This window comes from Dipodomys ordii, unplaced genomic scaffold (assembly GCF_000151885.1).
Source record: "Dipodomys ordii isolate 6190 unplaced genomic scaffold, Dord_2.0 Scaffold157, whole genome shotgun sequence".
Taxonomy (NCBI): Eukaryota; Metazoa; Chordata; class Mammalia; order Rodentia; family Heteromyidae; genus Dipodomys; species Dipodomys ordii.
This window is the reverse complement of record NW_012267373.1, coordinates 2238358-2262796: the sequence shown is the minus strand read 5'-3', so window position 1 is coordinate 2262796 and position 24439 is coordinate 2238358. Positions and strand designations below refer to the sequence as shown.

The following is a 24439-nucleotide window of genomic DNA, read 5'->3' as shown; positions in this document are numbered from 1 at the left end:
CTAATTGCAGTTTATCTGGAATCTAAAGTCTCTCTTTAGTTTCACAAGCTTAATTTATTTTGATAAAAAGATGTGTGTAGTTATGTAATAATTCTAATCCTTGGAGATTACAAAGGGACAAAAGTAGATCTCCTCATGACAGCCAGGGAGCTTTTGTAATATAAGATCAGCTCAGATTCTGTGATGGGTTTTTTGTACAGGGTTGTTTTCTTTTATAATTTTTTCTTCATTTCAACAGGTCGACAAAAAAAAGCCAGCATCATTTTATAGAATAGTCTTCACTGATTATTATATTTTCTTCTTTTAAGTTAGTCTTATTGAGATACTAATAAAATTAAGGACAGAATTTAGATTATAGTATTTAAAGGTATATGCTTTTAAAATTCTTTTGGAAATGTTAACACTAGGTTATTAAATAGCAATTTGTAAATTGACCGTTAGATGGCGCCAAGTACACATGGCTAGGAAAACCACAGTTTTTTGAATATATAGTGCTACAAGTTTTCTCATTCCACATTATAAATCTTCGGTTATATAGCCCAAATTGCTCATGTAACTGTAACCCGTCTGTACAGTATTTTTACAATAAAAAAGTACAAAAAAGAATTCCGAACAAACAAAAAAATTGCTACAAAAGCTGTTTTTCTGAATGAAATAACCTCACATATGACTCCCTTAGGTAAAAGAGACCTAGCCTCTAAAACTACTTTGATGGTCACGTACACATCAATCTGATCTGTTCTTAGACATTCATTTTATTTTATTTTTCTTAAAAGAGCCTTTTCCTAATATAGCATCTTCCCCTCTCTGGCACAAAGCAAAATATATTTTGATTTTGATTGGGGTCATTACATAACTTCTGCCACATTTGGAGATCCAAGAGAATGAGACCCAAAAAATGTCCTTATAGAATAAAAGAGCACAGCCTCATTTTTGTTCTTAATCTCCTGGTATCTGTATATAATTTCCTTGTTGTAACAGTCTCCCTTGTATTAGTGGTTAGCCTGACTTTGGTATTTTTACAATGTATTCTTTTCTGACTAAATAATGATAATCTGAGCCAAGATGCTTTGGGCTACATATAACAGGTGTCCTTATGTTGAAGCTTTATTAAGTTAAGGACTTCACATGACCATAAGTCATCCAGAGACAAGGGTAGGTTTTTCTTCCAATGGTAGTGTGTTAGACATAAGAATTGCACAGACTTTTTCTGTGCACGGCTAGCTTCCAACCTTGATCCTTAGATCTCAGTATTACAGGCATGAGCCACCACCACCAGGAAAAAAAATTTTAATGTTATGTGAATCTACCATTGTTATGTCAATCAAATCTATTTTCTGCTACATATGCACAACTTCAAGGCACTGGGTAAAGTACTAGGGATAAGTCTGGAGGGAAGCTGCCACCATCTGGAGCCTAACCTAACACATAGATTCCTAAGGACCTGGACACATACAGCCAGCAGTACCAGCTCATTAATTGAAAAGTCAACATTCACTATCAACGATGGGCCCTTGTGGTCTTCCTGGCTTGTTTTGCCCTGACTTTTGCATGTTGTTTGTGTTCTGTCATTTATTAACTGAAATATGATAGATTCAAGAGAGATCTCAAATTCCTTAGAAAGCCAAAATCAAAGTTCAGCAAAATAAATCACCAGGAGGCAGGTACCCAAAGAGAGTGGGGCAGGATCAAGATGGAAAGGGGTACGTGAACGAAGAGGAGAAGAAGGGGAGAAAGCAGTCGAGAATGCAATATGTATCCTACAAAATTAAGCTGAATGGGACGGGGAGGAATGGGGCAGGAAGGGATCAGAATGTTGAAAGGGGTGACATTGATCAAGATGAAGTATATTCATAAACTGATTTGTTAAATGGCAGCTCCTTTGATGATAATTTTTAAAATATTCTTAATTAAAAAGAAGAAAAAGAGACACTATACCTATGAACTGAAGAAAGAAACATTGCTTCTATGTCCCAGAGGAACCCAACTTCCTGTACAGCTGTTTCACTCCAAAGCTGTGTGGCTGGTGCATCATCTGAATATTTGGTTCTTAGCTCTGTTCAGCAAGTATTTGTCTGAAAGAATACTTAATAGCAACTGGAATAAGATTTCCTCTGGTTTGGAATGTTGATAATACGATGTTTATTATATTGCTTGTTTTAATAATTTATTTTTTCTTATCCAATGAACAGTCAAAATCATCAACTGATGCTATCAAGCATCATTTTTTAATGAAAACGAAAATTACTTTTACAAAACAGTGTTGGTATCATTGCTAAATTGATTGAACCTAGTTTTTAGCCATAGCTTTGAAAATAATGAATGTTTTTTAATCTAAATAAATTTTTAATCACCTTGGCATTTTTTTTCAGAAAACTGTGGACTATATTTTCCCGAAATTAAAAGAGACCCAGGCCGATATTTGCACAGTTGTCCAGAATCTGTAAGAAAATGGCTTCGACAACTTAAGAATGCTGGGAAAATTCTGTTGCTGATCACCAGTTCTCACAGTGATTACTGTAGACTTCTGTGCAAGTATATCCTTGGGTAAGCAACAAGCCATTACATTGTATCTAATAAAATACTGGTGGCAATTAGACCAGTGACTAACATTGGGTCCAAACCGTACTGTGTAAAGTAGTTCTGGGAGACAGTGTTTTGGATTTCTTATTACATACCTAAGTATCTGTGGCCAGCAACCTATCCCAAGTACATTTTCCAGGAGCAGGAGCAGAATGTTCTGGGGACAAGATGTACTTATCTCTTACAGATGGCTAAGGCTTGATGTTTTCTGCAAGATAGGTGGATTCCATGTCCTTCAGTCTCCCATGAATTTTTACCACCTTTGGATGATTACTGAAGGACACTGAATTGTAGAATTCATTTCCTGACAAGTGTCTTAGTCAAAACCATATCTGGGTAGAGCCATAGCCTTTTCTGTTTAGCACAGCCAGGGATACACCTGACATCCATGAAATCATCTTTAGAATAAGCAGTTGTATTTAGAATAAGGCAGACTTGGAGGAAGGCTCTACTGTGCAACTTAGTGTGCTGTTGGCTTTTGGTTTGACCTGTCATAAGAGCTCTGAAAAAAACAGAATGGGAGAAACATTTCTCAATATAATAAAAGCTGTATAGGGCAAACCTATAATCAACATCCTGAGACATGGTGAAAAACTGAAATCATTTCCTCTAAAGTCAGGAATAAAAGAAGTATCCCTACTCTCTCTAATCTTATTCAGCACCATACGGTAGTTCCTAAGCAAAGCAATAAAGCATGAGGAAGAAATCAAAAGAACTCACAGATATGGCTCTATATTTAGGACCCTAAAGATGTCAACAAATAAAAGCTCCTATATCTTATAAACACTTTTGGCAACATACCAGGATATAAAATCAGCATATAAAAACCAATAGCTTAGCAGGGCATGAGTGGTTCACACCTAAAAACTCAGCTACTCAGGAAGCTGAGATCTAAGGATTACAGTTCAACCAGGGCAGGAAAGTCTTGTGAGAGTGTTAGCTCCACTAACCTACCAAAAATGCTGGATGTGGATCTGTGGCTCAAATGGTAGAATGCTAGTATTGAGCAAAAGAGAAGGTCAGGGGCAGCACTCAGTCCCTGAATTCAAGCCCCAGCACTGGTACCAAAAGGAAAAAAAGAAAAAAATCAGTAGCTCTTCTATATACAGACAGTGAATACACTGAGAATGAAATCAAGAAAGTTATTCACAATAGCTTCAGCATAAATTAAATATCTAGGTATAAACTTAACCAAGGAGGTGACAGAAATGACAAAATTAACATTATGAAAATGGCTGTATTACTAAGATCAATGTACAGATTCAGTGCAAGTCCCAATGGCATTTTTCACAGAAATAGAACATTCAATCATAAGATTCTTTGAGAATCACAAAAGATACCAAATACCAAAAAACAGTCTTATGCCAAAAGATACAACACTGGACTTCAAATTAGATTCTAAAGGCATACTAGTAAAAGCAGAATGGTGCTAACATAAAAACAAATATGAAGAAATCTACACAACTACAGCCATCTGATCTGCCACAAAGGAGCCAAAAACATACACTGAAGAAATGTTTTCCATGATTTACTGTTTTGACTAGGAATTCCAGTACAGTATTAAATAGAGGAGAAAGAGTGGACATCTTTGTCTTGTTCTGGCTCTAGAGAAAATGGTTCCAGTTTTCCCCTATTAATAGGTTACCTTTATTATGTTCCTTCTGTTCCTAGTTTGTTCAGCTTTTCCTAGTCTGTTCAACAAATGAAGTTGGAAAAACTAGTTATCTCTATGAAGAAGGCATGAATCTAGAACCCTATCTTTTGTTTTTGGCCAGTCCTGAGGCTTGAACTCAGGGCCTGGGCACTGTCCCTGAGCTTCTTTTGCTCAAGGCTAGCACTCTACCACTTGAGCCACAGCACGATTTCTGGTTTTTTCTGTTTATGTGGTACTAAGGAATTGAACCCAGGGCTTCATGCGTGCTAGGCAAGCATTTTTCCACTAAGCCACATTCCCAGCACCCCTGTCTCTCTATTGTCATCTAAAATGTGCTATATTATAAGATTATACTAATTTTTTAATATCTTCATAATTAAAACACTCCAAGAAATTTTACCAGACTTATTATAATGCAACTTTAAGACCAGTGTAACAAAAAAGTACTAATAATTCTTCAAGATAATTAGGCCAAACAAATCCCAGTCCCCGGATTTGAAAACATGGCTCCTGAATATTCACTGATGATGGAGACAATTGAATCCATTGCTGTATTATCCTCTGGAGGACAGTTCAATATATAGATTCAGAGTGCTTATGAGTGCCTTCCTTGCTTGCTTTTCTTTTTTTTTGTAAATGTCTGATTTTTTTCTGATATTTTTGTTGTGTTCATAATGTAAGGAATTGTCAAGAAGACAGGTGATCACTACCTTTTATTTCTAGTGCAGTAGAAATGAGTAAGAAAAATGTAACGCATGAAACACTTGACCACAACAATGCTGTTGTAAACTAGACCAGCAGAGATTAAATTGTTCTCTGTGGAGAGTTCCTAGTCCCTTAAAATAAATTTACAAAAACCATTGTTGCTTTTAGAGATGATTTTGCTGACCTTTTCGACGTTGTAATTACAAATGCATTGAAGCCTGGCTTCTTCTCCCATTGCCCGAGTCAAAGGCCTTTCCACACACTTGGTAAGTTGTATTCTCTTTCTTTTCCTCTGCAACTATTAGCTTACAAGCAAGTGAAAAGCAATGTGTCATATTCCCAAATGGGGGGGGAAAGAGAATGAACCTGTGTTTGAACTATATTCTGCCGTTTTATATCCTAATCATTTATGTGCACGTCAGTCTCTTTCTGTTTTTGAAAAATCAAGGGCACAGACTTTACCTTGATCTTTAGAGTCTAGGTAAATGCCGAAGTAAATACCCCCAGGGAATGAATACTAAGTCAAAATTGATTATTTTAGTACTTACGGAATTTATGTTTACTGTGCAAATATTTAGAAAAGCTTACTCGGGTTTTTTTTTTTTTCCCATCTGGAAAGAGTTTGACAAGAACATATCAGAGTCCTTTGGGGCCTTCAGTTTTTGGGGCTTCTGACTTAAAATATTTTGATGGAAGATACAGTGAATTCAGTTGTTTTTATTGTTAAGACAAAAAATACTTCATTCCTTTTAGAGTAAAAAAAAAAAGGTGGTTGGACTGTTATTCAGCAGAGCATGGAACTGCCCCGATTTTTTAAATCTCTAATTCACTATGTTCTGCTGCCGTGTTTATTTTGTGGCTGTTGCTGATTCTCAGCTACCTTTAAGATTTCTGTCAGTTTCCGCTGGTGGTTTGCCTTTCCCTTTCTCTCCAGATGCTGCTGATCACCAGCTGTTCTATATGCGGCTGTCCTTTCTTTTCTTGTCCTTCACCTCTGAGTGGTTGGAACTCAGCTGTCTAATTTCTTCTCTCTTGGCTTCACTAGACCTAAAGATGCCTCTTTCTTCTCCACCCCCAGAACTCAGGTCACATGCAATTTGAAGTGCCCCTTGCTAGGCTATTCTGTAATTCTGTAGTCATTTTTCTGATGAAACAGCAAACATCATTCATTCTTCAGTTCCTCGGCCTCTCACATCCACTCTGTCCTTAGGGCCTCTCAGGTTTGTCACACCACCACATTCCCATCACAATCCTTGTCACACCTGGAATGGCTTGGTACGGCATGAATTCTATCATGCCCCAGGTTCTGCAGTGCAATTCCACAGTGCAACAGCTGAGCTCCGAGACTCCATCTTGTCTTGGCTCCTTCAAACCGTTCTCGGTGGCAGGTGATGTGATTAGATGACATGAGTCATATCAGCCCCTGCCATAACTTGTGGCGTGGAAATGATTAAGCCATTGTTCCAAAGGACAAAGGCAGAGGAATAAGATGAAGACAAGCACAAGCGAGCTCCCTGAGATAGCAGTGCTAGAAGCCAACCTTCCCTGGAGTCACACATTGGTGACCAGTGGTTGTCATGGTGACAAGGGGAAAGAGTGGGGGCTCAGTTCCTCCACCTGCAGACTGCTCTAGGCAAACAGCATCCTTTTGGTTGCTATCTGGAGCTCTGACTGATGCTAAGGTTTTTGAGAGGAAGGGAGGATCTTTGGCTCACCAAAATTCTAAATTCACTGCAGTGTTAGCAGGAGTTACCACGTCTGGTTTGATGTCTGTCTTCAGTCTCCCCAAAGCTGTCAACTCTTTCCCGTCCCCCGTTGGGCAAATCATGATCCAATACCTTGTCTCGTTCTCCTTCACCTGAGCCACCGCCTATGTACAGTGATTCCTAGCTCTTCCACTCAGAGACTTCCTTTCCTGTATCCCTACTGGTGTTTTGGTAGACTGAAATAAAAATGCTCTCTTTCTACCTAGAAATTAAGCACAACTAAAATGCTGATTGGCTTCCATGCCTCATAGTCCTCATGTAACCATTTCACGGCCTGAGCTAGAAACCTCCATTTTCGTTATCCTTTCACATCTTGTATGCGTGAAGTCCTGTGTGATGTACTCAGAAATCACCCATCCCTATGCTCTTCCATTCTGCCGAGCCTTCTCACTCCTCCCCTTCCTCACTTGTACTTTGCATTAGCACAAACATCCATTTGACACTTGTTGTTATTTTTTCCAGTATCTTCTTATATTATCCACTTATTACTGTGGGGTACAAACTATGTTAAATCACATAGACACAGACTCTCAAACCCACTTCCCCACTTGATGTGGCATCTTAAGGCTAATTTCACTATCTCAAATTGCTCTCTTCATTCTTTGCAGTCTGTCTTTCCCTACCAGTGTTTATTAAGCCACTCTGCTAAAATGGGTTTTATTGTTCCCCGCCCCCACGGTTCTCTGTCTCTAAGATTTTCACACACATATGAAAGCACCTCGGGACCTTGTTAAAATGGAGATTCTGAATGTAGTGGGCCCGAATGAAGCCCTGGATTCTGCATTTCTAAACCAGTATTGGGGTGGGGAACACAATGCCTCCCTCTCCTATATCTGGTGACCTCCTACCTTACAGCAAGCACAGAAAATACCTCCTTCCCATACCGTCCTTCTGCTACAGTTCCAGGCAGAGAGCTTCCTTCTCTATTCTGTTTAATGCCTTTTGCTTGTCTATCGTGAGACGTTTTCTGGCCGCCTTGCATTGGGATGTGAATCCTCAGAGTAGCAGCAATATGTCTCCAACACCATGCTGATAACCAATAAAAACTCACTGAATGAAAGAGGCCGAGTGTGACAATCAAAAATACTGTTGTTAATCTAACTGTGAGACTTTGCTTTGCTTATTGAATTGCTTAGATTTGTAGCAAGTGAAATTACCCCATAACAGACAGAACCAAGGTTTCTAACTAAATGGTGACCTATATTACAACTCCATTATACCATCATGGCAGATTATGGTAACTTAAGTCATAATGTATATATTTATAGTGGTAAAACATTGCTTAGTATGTACAGGGTCCTGGGTTTAATCCCCAGCATCACAAATAAAAGAAAAATAAACTGAAAAGTAAATTTTCTGTCATTAATTGATACAGAAGACTGTTACTTTTTAGGTAACCAAATCAAAGTATTGAAAGGTGCTAGCTTATTAATAACATTTATTTTCCTTAGTAGTTTTTAGCATTTTTCCTTTCTAGCCTCCAACACAAACAAGTACTTTAGTGAATATGCATTACTCTTTCAAAATATGCATTACTCTTTCAAATTAGCATCTAGTACAGAAACTGGAAACAGATCAAAGAAGCAAAGTTTGTAGATAGAGCTGTTTTAATTTGGTTTGTTCCTTTAATTTTTTAATTTTTCTTCTTACTAGGTTACTGGGTCTCAGTATTTGAGAAGCTAAACTTCTATAAATGTTGTTTTGTTTTAATAAGCAATAGAGAGATTCTCAATGTCACACAAAATGGAAATCTATATTTTAAAATATTTCTATAAGGTATTTACCTTATAGTTTCTCTCATACCCACACAATAAGAGATTCTGTACTAAATAAAGACAAATAGATATGAGAAGTAATCACTTTTTAGGGTGTTTCTTCAAGGAATGTGCTAAATGAATCTTCTTGTCATTTTGATGTTAGGCTAATACTCTTCTCAAGAAAAGTGAGCTTTTCATTGGGTTTTACAGAAATAGTAAAAAAGTAGGCTCTGAGTGGCAGCAAACTAAGTATAAATATGTCCTAACCAGAAGCTTCCAGTTGATATGATGTTGCTGTAATTATCTATAAACATGACTTTAGAACTCCTGCTTCAATACCTAAGATTTTATAGAAATTCACTTCATATTATTCTGATATATTTGTCCCATATTTATTGTGGAATTAATAAATTACATTCTATTTCAGCTATACTAATCAACATTTAGGTTATAAACCACACTTCCCAGTACTGTGTCCAAGGTAGGTTTTCGTATAAACTGACGAGTATAATTGTAACTTTTACATATAGGAAATAGATTTTAGCTAAAAGGTACTACTAGTGCCAGCGATGTATTTTTAATAACTAACATGTCTTGCTTACTTCCTTCTTTATACACCCCTTGTTTCTTCTTTATCTTACTCCATGTTGATTTATAGCAAGGCTAATGAACTTCAGCTTCAGCACCCTCAGCTGTCCCTTCTACATCTTTAGAAACTGTGGCCATTTGGATCCTTTTCTTAAAGAAGGCCCTTTAATCACATAAGCCTCTTTTGACTTCATAAAACCACTTCAGCATATAACGTATGATTAGATATCAGGATCTTTCTTTGGGATACAGCAGAGAAGACCAAAAAAGTAAAAATGAAGCAACTTTTTTTTAAAATCTGAAGTCATACAATTAATGTAGAAAATAGAATGATGATTTTTTTTTCCCATACAGTTTCTAAAGCTCCACCAAAGGCTGCTGGTCTCTGCTGGTGTATCATCCTTTTCACAATACTTTGCCCAATCTTCCTTCATCGTTTTTCTGATGGACATATTATCTTCAGCTCTCAGTCAGTCTACAAGGAAGTTAATAGCACGCAAGATCCAGACTGACAGGGATATCTTGCCTCTGTTACCAGCCCTGCCTCAACAGGAGATGGAAGACAGTGATGTCAGGAGAGGACAGCTTGCTATATAGTTTGCAAACCTGTAAACTATTTGGCATCATGTAGTTCTTTTTCTGTTTTCTCCCCCAGTCCAGAACTCCAGTAAAGCAATTGAGGTACCTAACATGCAAAATTAAGCTTGGATTTATGAGCCTGCTGATAAACGTTCACTCACTGAATGCCAGCTCCCTTCTCCACCCCGTTACTTTTGTACAAAGTCTGCAGCCAAGGCCATGAGTACAATCTGCCTAATGGAATGCTCTCATTTGATTATAAAATACATAATTGTCCAACTGTTTTTCCAGAGAATGATGAGGAGCAGGAGGCGCTGCCAGGTCTGGATAAACCTGGATGGTACTCCCAAGGGAATGCTGTCCATCTTTATGACCTTCTGAAGAAAATGACAGGCAAAGCTGAACCCAAGGTATTGTCTGGTTGATACAGTCTTTGATATCCACTTATAGATACCAGCTGCTGTAAACTAAACCCGTTGTTGCAAATCCACTTGGGTTATCTATGGAAGAATTATCTGCTTCTGCCATTTACCAAATCTCTTTACACCTTCTGATTAAATTAGTTCTTCATTTTTTGATATAGCCTTAGTCTTTATCTCTGACAGAAAAAAGCTAAGGCTCCACACAGGGAAGGCCACAAATCTAGGGAGTACACAGCATTCATGTGTGATACTGTGATATCTTGATAACAGTTCTTCAAAAAAGTTTCAATATGTGAAACAAATAATACTGAAATTATAGACAGTCTAGACTAAGGACACAGAAGACTAAGCACTTTGCATTTGACATCCTGCTTATATTATTGATGTGGGACATTGTAAACTGTTTACAACAGAACCTTTTCTTCTTAAAACACAAAACAAAATGGGTTTGACAATGGGATTCTATGCTTCCATCAGAAAGAATGATATGGTATCATTTGTAAGGAAAGGAAAGACTTGGGGGGAAAATTCTATTAAGTGAAGTAAGCCAGACCCAAAGAAACATAGCTTACATGGTTTCTCTCATTTGTTGTAACTACAATATGCCTATCAATCTACAAGTCAACACACTCAGTGGTAAAAAAACAAAAGATGCACTAGGATATGATACATTGTACAGGACTCTAGACATTAACACAGTGAGACCAAAAGAGGTTATTCTCAGAAGAAAATGACAAAAGCTCAATAGTTATGTGTGTGTGTGATCACATAAAATGATATTTATGGAAATGAACTCCAAGAAATGAGAACAAGAGGTTTTTGTTATTTTGCCTTTGGTTTGTTTTTTCTCCTTTGTCATTGTTCTTGATTCCTGTACCTTTTGTCTTGTATTCAAGTTTATCTATTTTGGGAAGCGTAAGGGGGAGCACAGAAATGGTGGGATAAAGGGTGAACGAATTCAGCAGTGGTACTCACTAGACACTATGTTGAAAATGGACTATACACCTTGGGGCCAGGACGAAGGGGGTGGGGGGATAGTCAGGAGGGAAAAACTGGGAGAAAACGAAGGAAGAGGTGAGACTGTTCAAAAAGAAATGCACTCATTACCTGATGTATGTAACTGTAACCTCTCTGTACTTTGCCCTTACAATAACAATAAATTAAAATACTGTAAAACCAAGTGTTTAATAGGAATCACATAAAGCAAGAGAGGTCATCGGGGAGGGGAGGAGGATGGGGTGGAGGTACACTTGGCCTTGCAATTGGCTCCCACATTGCCACCACTCAGAATTTCTGAGGGCTTTAGTGGACAAAGACATTTGGCTTGGAGGTTCTAGTTCTTAACCCTTGCTTAACCATATTTCCTCATCTGTATGTTGAAGAGTAGACCAGATCAGTGGGACTTTGCCTTAATATCTAATGAGCTTTCTAGATTTCATGTGCCAAGCCACACTTTACCCTATGTCTCAGCACCTGTCAGGTAGAACCCAGAAACTATTTAGAACAGTTAGTGTAATGTATATTCTTTTTCTTGTGTGTGTGTGTGTGTGTGTGAGTGTGTGTCTGTGTCCATGTGTGTCTGTGTCTCTCTGTCTGTGTATGTGCCAGGAGATTGAACTTGGCCTGGGCATTGTTTCTGAACTTTTGTGTTCAAGGCTAGTGCTCTACCACTTGAACCATGCCTTCACTTCCAGCTTTTTTTGTTGTTCTTGTTAATTGGAGATAAGATGGAAGCAGGGTGTGGGTAGCTCACGCTTATAATTCTAGCTACGCAGGAGGCTGAGATCTGAGGATTGCATTTCAAAGCCAACCTGGGCAAGAAAGTCTGTGAGACTCATATCCAATAAACTACTCAAAAAAAGCCTGAAGTGGCACTTTGGCTCAATTAGTAGAGCGCTAGCCTTGAGCACAGAGGCTCAGGGACAGCACCCAAGCCCTGAGTTCAAGCCCCAAGTCTGGCAAAAAAAAAAAAAAGAAAGTCTTATGCAACTTCCTTCCCAGGCTGACTTTCAGTTACAAACCTCAGATCTCAGCCTCCTGAAAAGTTAGAATTACAGGTGTGAGTCACCAGTGCCCAACTATAATACATACTCTTGATAATGACTCACAAACTGTACCTAATATTTCACCAGCTCTTCAATTCTGGGAGCAGGTTGAATTATAAGCATATAGAGGTTCACTTCTTTAGAATTTTTTATCTCATCTTCTGCCTTTTTCCTACCTGCAGATGGCTTACATAATTTCTTAATATAAACCTAGAGCTCTGTAAATCAAGTGGACAGGTCAGCGGTCAACTGTGAAGTTATCCAAGAAAGTTTAAGAGGTCTTTGGAATTTTTGATTATCATATTGTGAAGCCTGTTGAGGAATTTTCTTGTCTTCCACAAAACAGCCCCCACTTTCAGAATTTCCATGCTTTAACAGAACTTGCTCTCTGACTTTCAGGTGGTTTACTTCGGTGACAGCATGCATTCAGATGTGTTTCCAGCCCGTCACTATAGCAACTGGGAGACAGTCCTCATTCTCGAGGAGCTCCGAGGGGAGGAAGGTGGGAAGCCTGAGGATTCAGAGCCTCTGCAGAAGAGAGGAAAATATGAGGTGATGATCCTACCAGCTCTTTTCTAGAAAACTCAACATCCTCATACTACCTGATCCCACTAAGCACCCTCATCATTCTATCATCTGTTTTTGTATATATTATTGGGCTCGTGCTCCCTTGGGGGAATTTTTCAGATTATGAAAATAGATAACTTTCACTAGTTTCAGTTCAAGGTAAAGGCTATTTAATTATAAATATTAAGTATAATTTCCCTTCCATAAATGTAATAGGCACCCAAAGCCTGCTGAAAAAAAAACAAAACAAAAAAAAAACCCTACAGAGTTTCTCTGGTTTGACTTACTTACAGGTGGACCCATTGCAACAATGAGATGTACAAGTCGTTATGTCAAAAACGAACTTTACAACTTTGGGGTGGGGGGGGAATTGGGGGGGTGGGGGGAGAGGATGGGAAGGGCAAACAAAGGAGGAGGCTACAATGCTTGATAAGAAATGTACTCATTATCTTGCCCATGTAATTGTAACCCCTCTGTACAGTATTTTCACAATAAAAAAAGAACTCTGAGATGAATTAATCACAAGTTTCATTATTAGTCGTAATTGTTATTCTGTTCTCTTGTTTCAGAGACCAAAGGCAAAGCCTCTAAATACTTTATCTAATAAGTGGGGCTCTTTTTTCATTGACTCAATTTCGGGACAGGAAAATTCCGAAGACTCCTTGGTTTATACCTGGTCTTCTAAGAGAATCAGTACTTACAGCACAATCGCCATTCCAAGTATTGAAGCCATTGCAGGTAAGGTGGAAAGCACCTGTGAAAGCTTTTCTGGTTGTTAGAATTCTTAGAAGGAAACCTTCTCATGCATTAATATTTTTCCTTGGGAAATATCTTCTAGGTATGGCAGCCTTTCTGTTAGAGCCTACTACGAAAGTTAGATATATTTCTGAAAGGTCGTCTGGGAGGAATGGAATCAAATAGGGAAATTTTACCCGGATGGGATACTTAGAAGGCCCAGTAAGGTGAACCTGGCTTTGAGGCTGCCTCCATCCACCCTCCCACTTCTCCCTGTTCCAGGCTGCTGGTTCCAGAGAGGTTACCACAAAGGATGAATGCACTTTGAGTAACTTTGTGAATCTAATGGGATAAGAACTGGAGGAGAGGGACTGCCTAAGGAAGGCCAGGCCTGGAATATATATATATATATATGCATAGGGAAGGTATATGCATCAGGAAGTAATCCTTATTTTCACAGGGACCTGAGCCCTGCTTCACATTAGTCAAGCTCATCATTCTACATCTTACATTATTCCCATGTACTTTTTTTTTTTTTTTTGCCAGTCCTGGGCCTGAACTCTCTGGGTCTGGGCGCTGTTCCTCAGCTCAAGGCCAGCGCTCTACCACTTGAGCCACAGTGCCACATCTGGCTTTTTCTGCTTATGTGGTGCTGAGGAATGGAACCCAGGGCCTCAGGCATGCAAGGCAAGCACTCTACCACTGAGCCACCTTCCCAGCCTTCCCATGTACTTTTCATAAGGTGCATCACATAATGAAAAACAGCCAGCCAGACTTATCAGCATATAAGAGCACAGGAACAGAAATACTGTGTTTCCTATAAACACATATAGAAAAGAATGAGAAATATGTTACAGATGTAAAAACTATAAAAAGATGGAAATTTTAGAATTAAAGTACTAACAAAAAGAAATTAAGAATGTAATGGATGGGGTTAACAGAGTACGCATAATGGGAAGTAAATGATTGTACTGTAAAATCAAAGAAAATGTGGAGAGACCAAAGGAAAGAAGGCATGTTAAAAAAAAAGTCAATAAAGAGTGAGGAAAAGTGAATTTTGTATATTCTAGAACTTAAATACTGCTCCAAAGAACTAGAAAAATTACTCCCTTCACCCCTGTGTCCTTAGCCATAACCTCAGGGCACCACCCACTTCTTTACCCTGAAAGCTTTGTTCACAGCCCCCTACAACTTGGTAGGGTCTTTGTCTTTTGTCTAACTTCTCTCAGGAAGAATAATTAACTAGGACTCACTCATAGTCAAACAAAGCTAAACAAGCTCCCACTGTTCTGTGGGGAAAGAGAGTTGTTCTGTTTAATTGATTATTTGCATGCTGAAGACACTTCCTCAACACTAAAAGTATTCATCGGTACCAAGCACATTTGGCTGTAATGCCATGCTTATTAAGAAGGTGTATGTACCTCACACAGAACTTCTCTTCTTTCATTCTGATACACATTTAGCACAGTTGGGTACTGCTGTCTAATTTCAGATGAGAAAGATGGCTAGAAAAGACAAGTGTGGTAGTTATGGCTTTGGAGATTTTTGTTAAAGGTAGAATTCTTATGTGAAAATCTTGTTAGTCTTCTTTTAGTCTCCAGAGTTGTTTTATTTCTCTGTATATTATATTCTTTTACCTTCAGTGATCATGTAAGAATATTCATTTTTATTCACTTCACTTAATCGCTCCCTAAATTTGGATAATATATTTAGCATTGTAGTGTATTTCATATGCAGAGGTTGACGGAAAACTGTTGGTGGTAAGCAAGAATTTGTGTCTTCCTTTCCCTTTTCTTCCAAATAGCACTCAACAATGACTTTCCTGTAGCAGAGATGTGGGTTTTTCTTGTCAACGATTTTTAGTTTTTCTGTCCTATACCTAGATTTATGCTAGATGTGCGTGTGTGTGTGTGTGTGTGTGTATGTGTGTGTGCGTGCGTGTGTGTGTGTGTGTGTGTGTGTGTGTGTTGATGCCAGGGCTTAAACTGAGGATCTGTCGCTCTCACTTGGCTTGCTTACTTACAGCTGACATTCTATCATTTGAGACACACTTTCAGTCCAAAATTTTGCTGGTTATTTTTTTGGAGACAGTCTCTCAGCCTTTTTTTTTTCTCGTTAGGCCGATTTAGAACTGAGATCCTTGGAATCTCTGCTTTCAGAGTAGCAAGATTACAGAACATGAGCTACCAGCATTTGCCTCTATACCTAGATGCCTTAACAATAACAGATTCTTTTGTTTGCTGCAAGACAGAATACCATTATTTGTTCTGTGAGAAAAGAGATAAAAAGCAAACCTCCTACACCTCACTAAGACTTGATTATCTCATTGACATTTACATACCCAGAAGACATTTTTTAAATATATTTTTATTCTTTCTAAGTAGTTCTACATAGAGGTCACAACTCAACATGTCAGGTCATGAGTACAATGTATCTTTATCAGTATCACCCTTTCCATCATTTTTAAAGTTGTTACAAAAGTAGGTACTTAACCACAAGTTAGATGGTGGTAAGCATTTTGATAAGCTTTGTTAAACTTGTAATAATTGCATAAACATCCATCTTAACTTTAATGAATGTGCAAGACAGAGCAGATTGAATGGTTGGTTCAACTCTTAGCCCGTATCACTTCAGAAATTTATTGGAAATATAGGACCTCAGTTTTAAAAACTGGGCTTCATTACTTTCCAATCTCTTTTAAAATGCATTACCTAAAATGTATTCCAGCTGACTGAGCAGTGATGACCCGCAGCACTCACTAATGCTGAATGTTTTTTCAGTACACAGTAATCCTGGCTTTTTCTGGCATCAGGAAGGCAGTGTTCCTTCTTACTAACTAGAACTATTTCTTCTCTTCATGATTAACTGTGTCCTGTGGAATCTCAACAGCCATGTATTATAAACTATAATGGCTTCCAGTGTCGTTTTTAGAATACTCAGTTCTACTGTGTGATAGTTTACTTACAAAGTTTGTGATACAGGTTTTACTATCCCATATCTACAGGGTGACTGAATATCATAACATATGTTGTTATTTTGTACTATTTCTTCTATTTGTATAGGTGCTATCTATACAAATGGTTAAAGGAATATTAAAAGTATGAGACTAGAAATCAAGGCACAATGTAGTCATAAACTGCTTTGTTGAATGTACAACTTTGTACAACTACTTACAGATAATAAAAATAAACTTAAATATCAAATTTTGATTTCATTTATATTCATGAAAGGTATGGATACCTGCAAAATAATCATATTTTTTTTGTTTTCCTCCCTCTCCAGAACTACCCCTGGACTACAAATTTACAAGATTCTCTTCAAACAATTCAAAAACAGCTGGCTACTATCCATTGGTTCGTTAGCCTTTTGGTTCACTGCACCAGTATTCGTATTCAATGATAAGACACTAAATTGTCTTTCCCAAAAAAAGTGAAGAACTTCTATGCAGCAAATATACTGTAAAAATGTTTTCAGAAATATTGTAAAATTCTTTATAGGAACAAGTTTTTAATGAAAATTGATGCAAAAATTGGTATTTAGAAAATACATCTCCTTTTATATAAATCATTTTGATGCCTAACAATTCATCTTATTTAAAAATCTTGGAATTTAGAACTAAAAAGAACACTTTTGCTATTTTCTCTACCATTAATTTTAAAATTGGAATTCACCTGGGAGTATATAAATGCACATATACATTTGTACATATATCTCATCCAGTAGTTCTCAAAATATGGTCCACTTTGAGCATGGTGTCACCTAGAACTTTCTAATGTAAGTTTGAAGATCTATCCAAGAGCTAAGGAATTAGAAACTCTGAGACTAGCTCCTAATGATGTGTTTTAACAAGATTTTTCAGGAGATTCTGAATCATACTACAGTTTGAAAACCAATAGCTAGACCATATACTTCAGAGATTGGTCTAATTGCTCTGGATAAATAAAGCTAAGTACTGCTTTTTTTTTTCTATTATCTTTTTTTGCCGGTCCTGGGGCTTGAACTCCCCGAGCTTCTTTTGCTCAAGGCTAGCATTCTACCACTTGAACCACAGCACCACTTTGGGCTTTTTCTGTTTATGTGGTACTGAGGAATGGAACCCAGGGCTTCATGCATGCTAGTCAAGCACTCTCCCACTAAGCCACATTCCCAGCCCTATTGCTATCTTTTATATTACCTTATTAGGAAGTAAGCTAATATATACCAGTTTTTTAAAATTTATAACCAAGACCATTGAATCCAGGAAGATTAAATTATTTTTCCAAGATGTTGGGTTTTATGCTATTCTTATGCTTTCCAAAATAAGAAATTAGTAGGAAAATATGGGGCAGATGCCACTCTGAACATCCTAAGACCTGTATTCTCAGGGGAGCAAAAACTGGCTTTTAGGTTGTAAAACAATCTTAGATATAATACAATGGTTTGTTCCCTTCCAGAATGCTCGATCATACTTGCCAACTTGACTTCCAGAGCACTAACTTTATCACAAGGGAAAATCACAGTTACTGATTTTCAGATAAATTTTATTTTTCTCCTTAGGGGAGAAAAAAAACGTGATAGAAAATAAAACTTATGAAAAACTGCTTAAGGGGGTTTTAGGAGTAAAGTACCATCCAGGACTGTTGTACCCTGTGTGCTATGTGTAGTTAAATTAAGAATATTCGTTACAAGCTGTTTGGATCCAGAAAGTGATTACAGTAAATTCCTGGCTACATTTATTCTGTCATTTCACTGTCTACAATGGACAAGACCAGAAAACAGCCTTGGTCATTATCATCCGTTTTTTTCTTAGACTGTTTCAGGAATGTAACATATTGACACATGCAATGAAAAAGTATTTTGTTAAAATTTGTTAAGATGCTCAGATAAATCCCAAACATACTGTGGGGATGACTTTCTCAGGGTAAATGAAATGTTAATAAATTTGTTTTCCCTCAAAGTTAGTGATGTTGTTTGATATAAGCCAATTTGAAATCTTTCAAATGCCAACGGAGTATCATAATGAGCATACACTGTCAAGCTCAAGAAAGGCCAAGTACAAGATGCTCTCATGTCTGCTTTCAGTAAAGATTTGATGTCTTTTAAAAATAAGAGCTATTTTTCCTTATCCCTGTTTGTTTATAAATGAGAAAGAATATTTTTAATGCTTATGAACTGCTATGAATATGAAAAATAAGAAGCCCCAAATACAAATTAATTGTTTTTTGCACTTTTTTCCCACTGAGAAGTGTGTATGGCAGGGCGGGGGGGGGGGGGGGAGGGGGGACTCTTAAGCTCTAAGCTCTTAGTCCTATTTTTGCTGGCACCCACTTCCAGACATTGAGGCCCATTACCTACCACCCAATATAACCTTAGCCCTTTCCATCTTACAAAAAGAGAGGTCGAGTTGTTTTTTTGTTGTTGTTTTTTTAAGTTGCCTTCCACCTTTTAGTATATCAGATCTGACTCGAGTAAATGTTGTTAGGCTATAATTCGGCTTTTTTAATTTTAATTTTGCTCTTTATTTTTAAAAATGCCAGTGTTTCAAACTGGGTATGAAGAATAAAACAGCAATCATCCAAAACTAGAATCATAAAACATTTAAGAGGACTATTGGGAGAAGTAGCGTTTATTTTTTTAAAGGAGATATGTAGAGTAAAAACACAGAAAACATTTTCCAATACTAACAGTGTAGTTTTCAGTAGTAATAAAGTTTTTAGTAGGAAATACCTACAGTGATATTTGAAAGTTAAAATACTGTTGTCAGTAAAAACTATCCTATTCGTCATCCTTTACTATTACGTTGAATAGAATTCTTTCAACGGGCTTTAGAATTTTGGAAGAAAAATAGATTCTATGAATACATAATTTTATTTTTCCTTCTCCAATTTGTTGTTTTAAAAAGATTATGCACTGGGCACCTGTGGCTCATGCTTATAATCTTAGCATCAGGAGGCTGAGCTCTAAGGACCAAAACCAGCCTAGGTAGCAAGTCTGTGAGACTCTTATTCCAATTAGCCACCAAAAAATGTAAAAAAAAAAAAAAAAAAAGCCAAAAATGAAGCCATGGCTCAAATGACAAAGTGCCAGCCTTGAGCAAAAAAGCCCAGAGACAATGCCCAGGTCCTGCGTTCAACCCCTAGTACCAGCACACACAGAAAAAGAATGCCTAAAAGCTGGGCACTAGAGGCTCACACCTGTAACCCTAGCTACTCAGGAGGCTGAAATCTGAGGATCATGGTTCAAAGCCAGCCGGGGCAGAAAAGTCCGTGAGACTCATCTCCAATAAACCACTAGAAAACCAAAAGTGACGCTGTGGCTCCAAGTGGTAGAGCGCTCGCCTTGAGCTGAAGAGCGCCCAAGCCCAGAGTTCAAGCCCCACGACTGACAAAAAAAAAAAGCCCAAAATAAGATGACTGAAATATGTCTAGATATAATTTTCTATATCTCAATATAATAATGACAGCAATAGTATAATTGTAATATAGCAATTATACTATAATTACTATACTAATTATAGATAATGGTACTGTTACTAATATCTTGTGCTTTGTTGTTAGGCTGTTTTGTAAAAATTTGGATAACTCCCTAGGCTTTCTGTAGTCTAGTGCTGTGAATGCCACCAGAGCTTGTGACCTGAGTCACTAAGCACTTTTAGCCATCTAAGCAACCACTTGACATAACTGGCCCAAAAGTTCTGATTTGCATTACTAACTTAAATACACAGTCAAAGTGCTGTCCCTGGGGCAATTCTTTGTGAATTCTACTTGCTAAGGTGCAAGTAACCCAGAAACTTAAAGAGCTAGGTTTTCTTTTGTTAAGCTCAACCATCTGTTTGAAGCATTATCCCTCTTTTATTTCTGTGAATGTAATCTGAAACTGTCCTATTTCCTACCTTTATTACCAGCTTCAGTCTAACCAGTGGAGTTCATCCCTCTAACAAATTAGCCAGCATCACTCCTTTGTCACAAATTACGAGTTAGTCTGCTGAAATTAGTCATTAGACTCAAATATCATAGATTTCACTTACCAACCATTTATTTCACTCCAAAAACCCCATTCCATTTTCTTGCATGACCTTGACTTTCTTCCTCAGTTAAACACTCTAAATTTATTATTTATTTATTTATTTACTTATTGCCAGTCCTGGAGCTTGAATTCAGGGCTTGGGCACTGTTCCTGCGCCTCTTTGTGCTCAAGACTAGAGCTCTACCACTTGAGCCACAGTGCCACTTCTGGCTTTTTCTGAATAGTTTTATTGGAGATAAGAGTTTCACAGACTTTTCTGCCAGCACTGGCTTTGAATTGCAATCCTCAGATCTCAGCCTCCTGAGTAGCTAAGATTGCACTGGCTTCTGGCTTAGACCCTAAATGTCTTTATTGACATTGAATCTTGATATGTAGCCTAAGGTATCTATGAACTTATGATCCTCCAGCCTCGGCCTTCTCAGTGTACCTCTGCACACAGCTTCTCAAGTTATTCTTTATGTAGCCCTCTCTCCAAACCAATAATCCTCTAGTCTTCTAGTCACCAGAGAAATCCTGTCATTCTGGTCTGGTGAGGCCATAGGGCCCTGTGAGGATAGAAAGTGATAGAATCTTCCTGTGGCCTTTTCATAACTTTAATGATCCCCCAACCATGTATTAACCTACACAGCACAGAACTTTTTATTCATTTTTATTGTAGGAAGGGAAACAAGAAGTGTGTCAGTCACATTTTTTTCCTTCAAGCACATAGGAGAGAGACAAAGTAGTAGTGATTCTCATTTAGTGTGACAGTGATTCTACTAATCCCTACACTGGTTAGGAACATAGTATCAAGTACATTATTATTTGGGCAAGAGATATCAAGTAAGACAACAATTACATTTTTCTTTTTGAGAATACTTTTACGAGACATAGAAACAATTTGCAAAGTCTTTAAACTCTTCACAGATCACATTATTCAAATTATATTTCTAAGATTAGAACTATACACTGACAAAGACCAGAACAAGTTAATCTAGTTAATGAATATTCACAGAAGTCTTCATACTGCACAGAACACAAATTTCAATATTTTTTGCACGTGTTCACAATGACAAGCAGAAAGCAGGGCTGTAAACATCAATTTTGTCAGTAGGCCGAAATGGAGAAAGGAATAGGATTTTCCTAACACAGTGAAATAAGGAGCATATACCATAATCTCCCACATTTATAAAGGACACTACTAGAATCATAGAGAAAACACCCAGACTAGTATTAATAAAATTCTACTCGTGAATTCAAGGAGTTAGGAAGAACTGGAGGACCATCTGCTCTGAGCATCCTATTTGATTCTCCCACCTCTACTGACAAAGTGCCTCAGGCTCTGCCCTTCCCCCATCAGAAACCCTGCAGGGCATCTTTTCCTGTGGGCCTGGGGAAGCTTGCTTTCTCCACCTCTGCATCTAGGCCTTTACTTAGATTCCAGCCTACAGCAATCACCCACTGATTGTGCCCAAACCCCTGGAGAGCTTAGGGCAAAGCCTTCAAAGTAGGAGAGGAAAAGTGAGGGCTGATGGTCACACCACCACACCCCTTCACATTAAAACTGCCCCAGCAGCGCTGAGACTCACGTCCAAGGACTTACCCTGGAAACCCAGACTTCCCATGTTCCCTCATTCCCTTCATCCTCCAGAGGAACCCTGGGGTCTACCCACAATGCCAGCTGCACGCAGCCTGTGCCCTCCTTTGTGAAGATAAATGCAGGGAAGGAAATGCAAAAGCTGCCAAGTGAGCGCTCCGAAGGCCAGGCAGTAGGATAGAGCCAGTAATGAAATAATACAGGCCAGAAATGCTGTTGGTAGATCATTTCTGCAGCCCAAAGGTCCAAAGACAAAGAAAAAGCTGGCATCCTTAAGAAAAGTGAAAGGAATTCTTAGTTGCTTTAGTTCACACCCTCGGACTGGGGGGGAGGAGGGAGGGTCTTGAACCCATCACCTGCTCTGCCTGGTTTGGTTCTCTGTGTGAGCTGTAACTGCTTCCAAGAAAGAAAAGGAAGAAGAGGGAGGGGGATAGGAAACCATATTTCTCAGTGTCCCTACTCGTGCAACTTTGTCATGACCAGAGAGGCTGTGGAAGAGGCAAAGGAGGCACTATCTATAGTAAGGGTGGTTAGTTGTAGGGCTGAGAAAGAATACAGGTTCAAAGTGACTCAGCCAATTGGATTTGTGGGAAATCAGGGGGCGGGAGGGTCCTGTATGCTGCCTGAAAGCCTAAGTCCATAGGTAGTACTGAGGCAGCCAAACATAGGCCTCCATAATCACCAGTAGCCGATCACGATGCACAGTAAACTGAAGGTACAAGAAGACCAACATGGTAACATAAAACTCACGTTACTTCATTCATGCCTAGAAATCACACACACACACACACACACACACACACACACACACACACACACACCTCCCACCAGCCTCCTGCTTGTCCTACCAGATTAACAAGCAGGATAGATAGAAGCAGCCAGCAAAGCAGCTGGACCCAACTTAGTGGCTGCCTGGACTGTGCAGTTGGGGTTGATGGCTGGGTTGGCATGTCAGTTTCATCTTGCAGTGGTGAGACTCAAAGAGCTTGTCGTCGTTGCCAGGACATCAGGAGCAGAGCCGGCCATAGCACATGAAGCCAGGCTGGTTATTCATAAAGATGGGTCGCGCTTCCTCGTGGCAGAGAACCACGTCGACAAACAGGGAGCAGACCACCGTCACAGACAGGGGGGGAGGGGTCCAAGCCATGCAAAGGAGAGCAGTCCGAACCATCCGGAACTTGGCAATAAAAGCAGGAGAGAGGCCATGCACTCGGAAGGCGCTAGCTGTGATGCGGAACAGCAGGAAAAAGTGCAGAGGAAGAAGAGCACAGGCGTCTATACACTGATCATCGACAGTCCGACCGTCTCAGCATCAACGGCTGGAGACCTGGAACCACAGGACCACATTAACTCAGTACGAGAGAAAGCAGACAGAAGGGTGCATGCTGCCGGCCAAGCACAGGAGGGTGGTGAAGAAACGTGAGCGGGAGCTTGTCAGGAGGGCCGGGGCTCATTTTAGCCAGACTGGAACCTGAAGGATCTGGGGCTCTCCACGGGCTGCCTCGGGGCGCCTCGAAAGCCTCTTCGGGGCCCTTCACCCATCAGGTAGTATTGCAGGGGGTTGGACCAGAGTTCGCCTTTGATGATCTCGGCGATCCTGTCGAACTCCAGGAGGCTGTGGTCTGAGAACCAGTTGAAGAAGCTGGGGATGGTGTTGCCCTCCCGGTTTCTGTGGATGTGAGCCTGGGGGTCCTGGCCCCGGTGCCAGCGGATGGGCGTGGACAGGGACACCACGCGGCCCGAGGATCGGCGCTCGTACTCCTTGACCAGCCCCTCGTTTCGGAAGTAGGGGTTGCTCTGGAAGATGAACTTGAATTTGCAGCCGGCTCGGGGGTGTTTGAGCTCCTCCACCTCCAGGTTGATCATGTACCTCATCATGTCTTCGTCCTGGCCGCTGATCATGGGCGACAGCTGCGGGTGGTTCCGAAACGCGGTGACCCAGAACCCCGGGATGTTCTGGATGATGAAGCTCCGGCGCTGCATGTGGAGCCTCCGCATCCGCCCGAATTTGCGCTCCAGCTGCAGAAAGGCCCGGTCGGCCTGGGCGTTGACGTTCGACAGCTCCTGATCGATGGCCTCGAGCGAGTCCATGCAGGTGTTGATCTTCGGGGCCCGGGCCCGCGGCTCCTCCTTCCCGCCCGCCGCCGCCTTCTTCTCCTTGGGGGCCGCCTTCTTCTCCTCGGCCGCCGCCGCCGCCGCCTCCGCCTCGCCCTCCGCGGCCGCCGCGGCCGCCATGGCGCCCTTCTTGGTCGTGGTCTCCTTGGCCTTGGCTCCAGGGATCCTCGGGGCCCCCGACCCCGCGGCGTCGCAGGCTTCCAGAGCCTTGGGCCCGGCGGGGCTGCGCGGCTCGCCATCTTTCCGGCTGGGGTCATCTTTCTCCGCAGCCGCAGTGCCGGAGGCGGCCGCGCCCGAGCCCGAGGATGGGGGCTCGGCATCCCCCGGCCCCTCTCTCGGGAC

The 24439-nt window shown here is 39.9% G+C and overlaps 2 protein-coding genes across 2 annotated transcripts in view; one reads left to right on the top strand and one right to left on the bottom strand.

Moving 5' to 3' along the window:
* The window catches only part of Nt5dc1 (5'-nucleotidase domain containing 1), a 101770-nt gene extending 84802 nt beyond the window's left edge, over window positions 1-16968 (top strand). The window contains exons 7-12 of the mRNA XM_013032790.1: window positions 2373-2547; window positions 5111-5208; window positions 9924-10042; window positions 12499-12651; window positions 13236-13404; window positions 16684-16968. Of these exons, the coding sequence (XP_012888244.1) occupies window positions 2373-2547; window positions 5111-5208; window positions 9924-10042; window positions 12499-12651; window positions 13236-13404; window positions 16684-16763 (794 nt within the window). The 3' untranslated portion in view covers window positions 16764-16968. The remainder of the gene's footprint in view (window positions 1-2372; window positions 2548-5110; window positions 5209-9923; window positions 10043-12498; window positions 12652-13235; window positions 13405-16683) is intronic.
* Window positions 16969-21038: 4070 nt separating this feature from the next.
* Window positions 21039-24439, bottom strand: part of Tspyl4 (TSPY-like 4) — a 3693-nt gene continuing 292 nt past the window's right edge. The window contains exon 2 of the mRNA XM_013032789.1: window positions 21039-24427. Within this exon, the coding sequence (XP_012888243.1) occupies window positions 23438-24427 (990 nt within the window). The 3' untranslated portion in view covers window positions 21039-23437. The remainder of the gene's footprint in view (window positions 24428-24439) is intronic.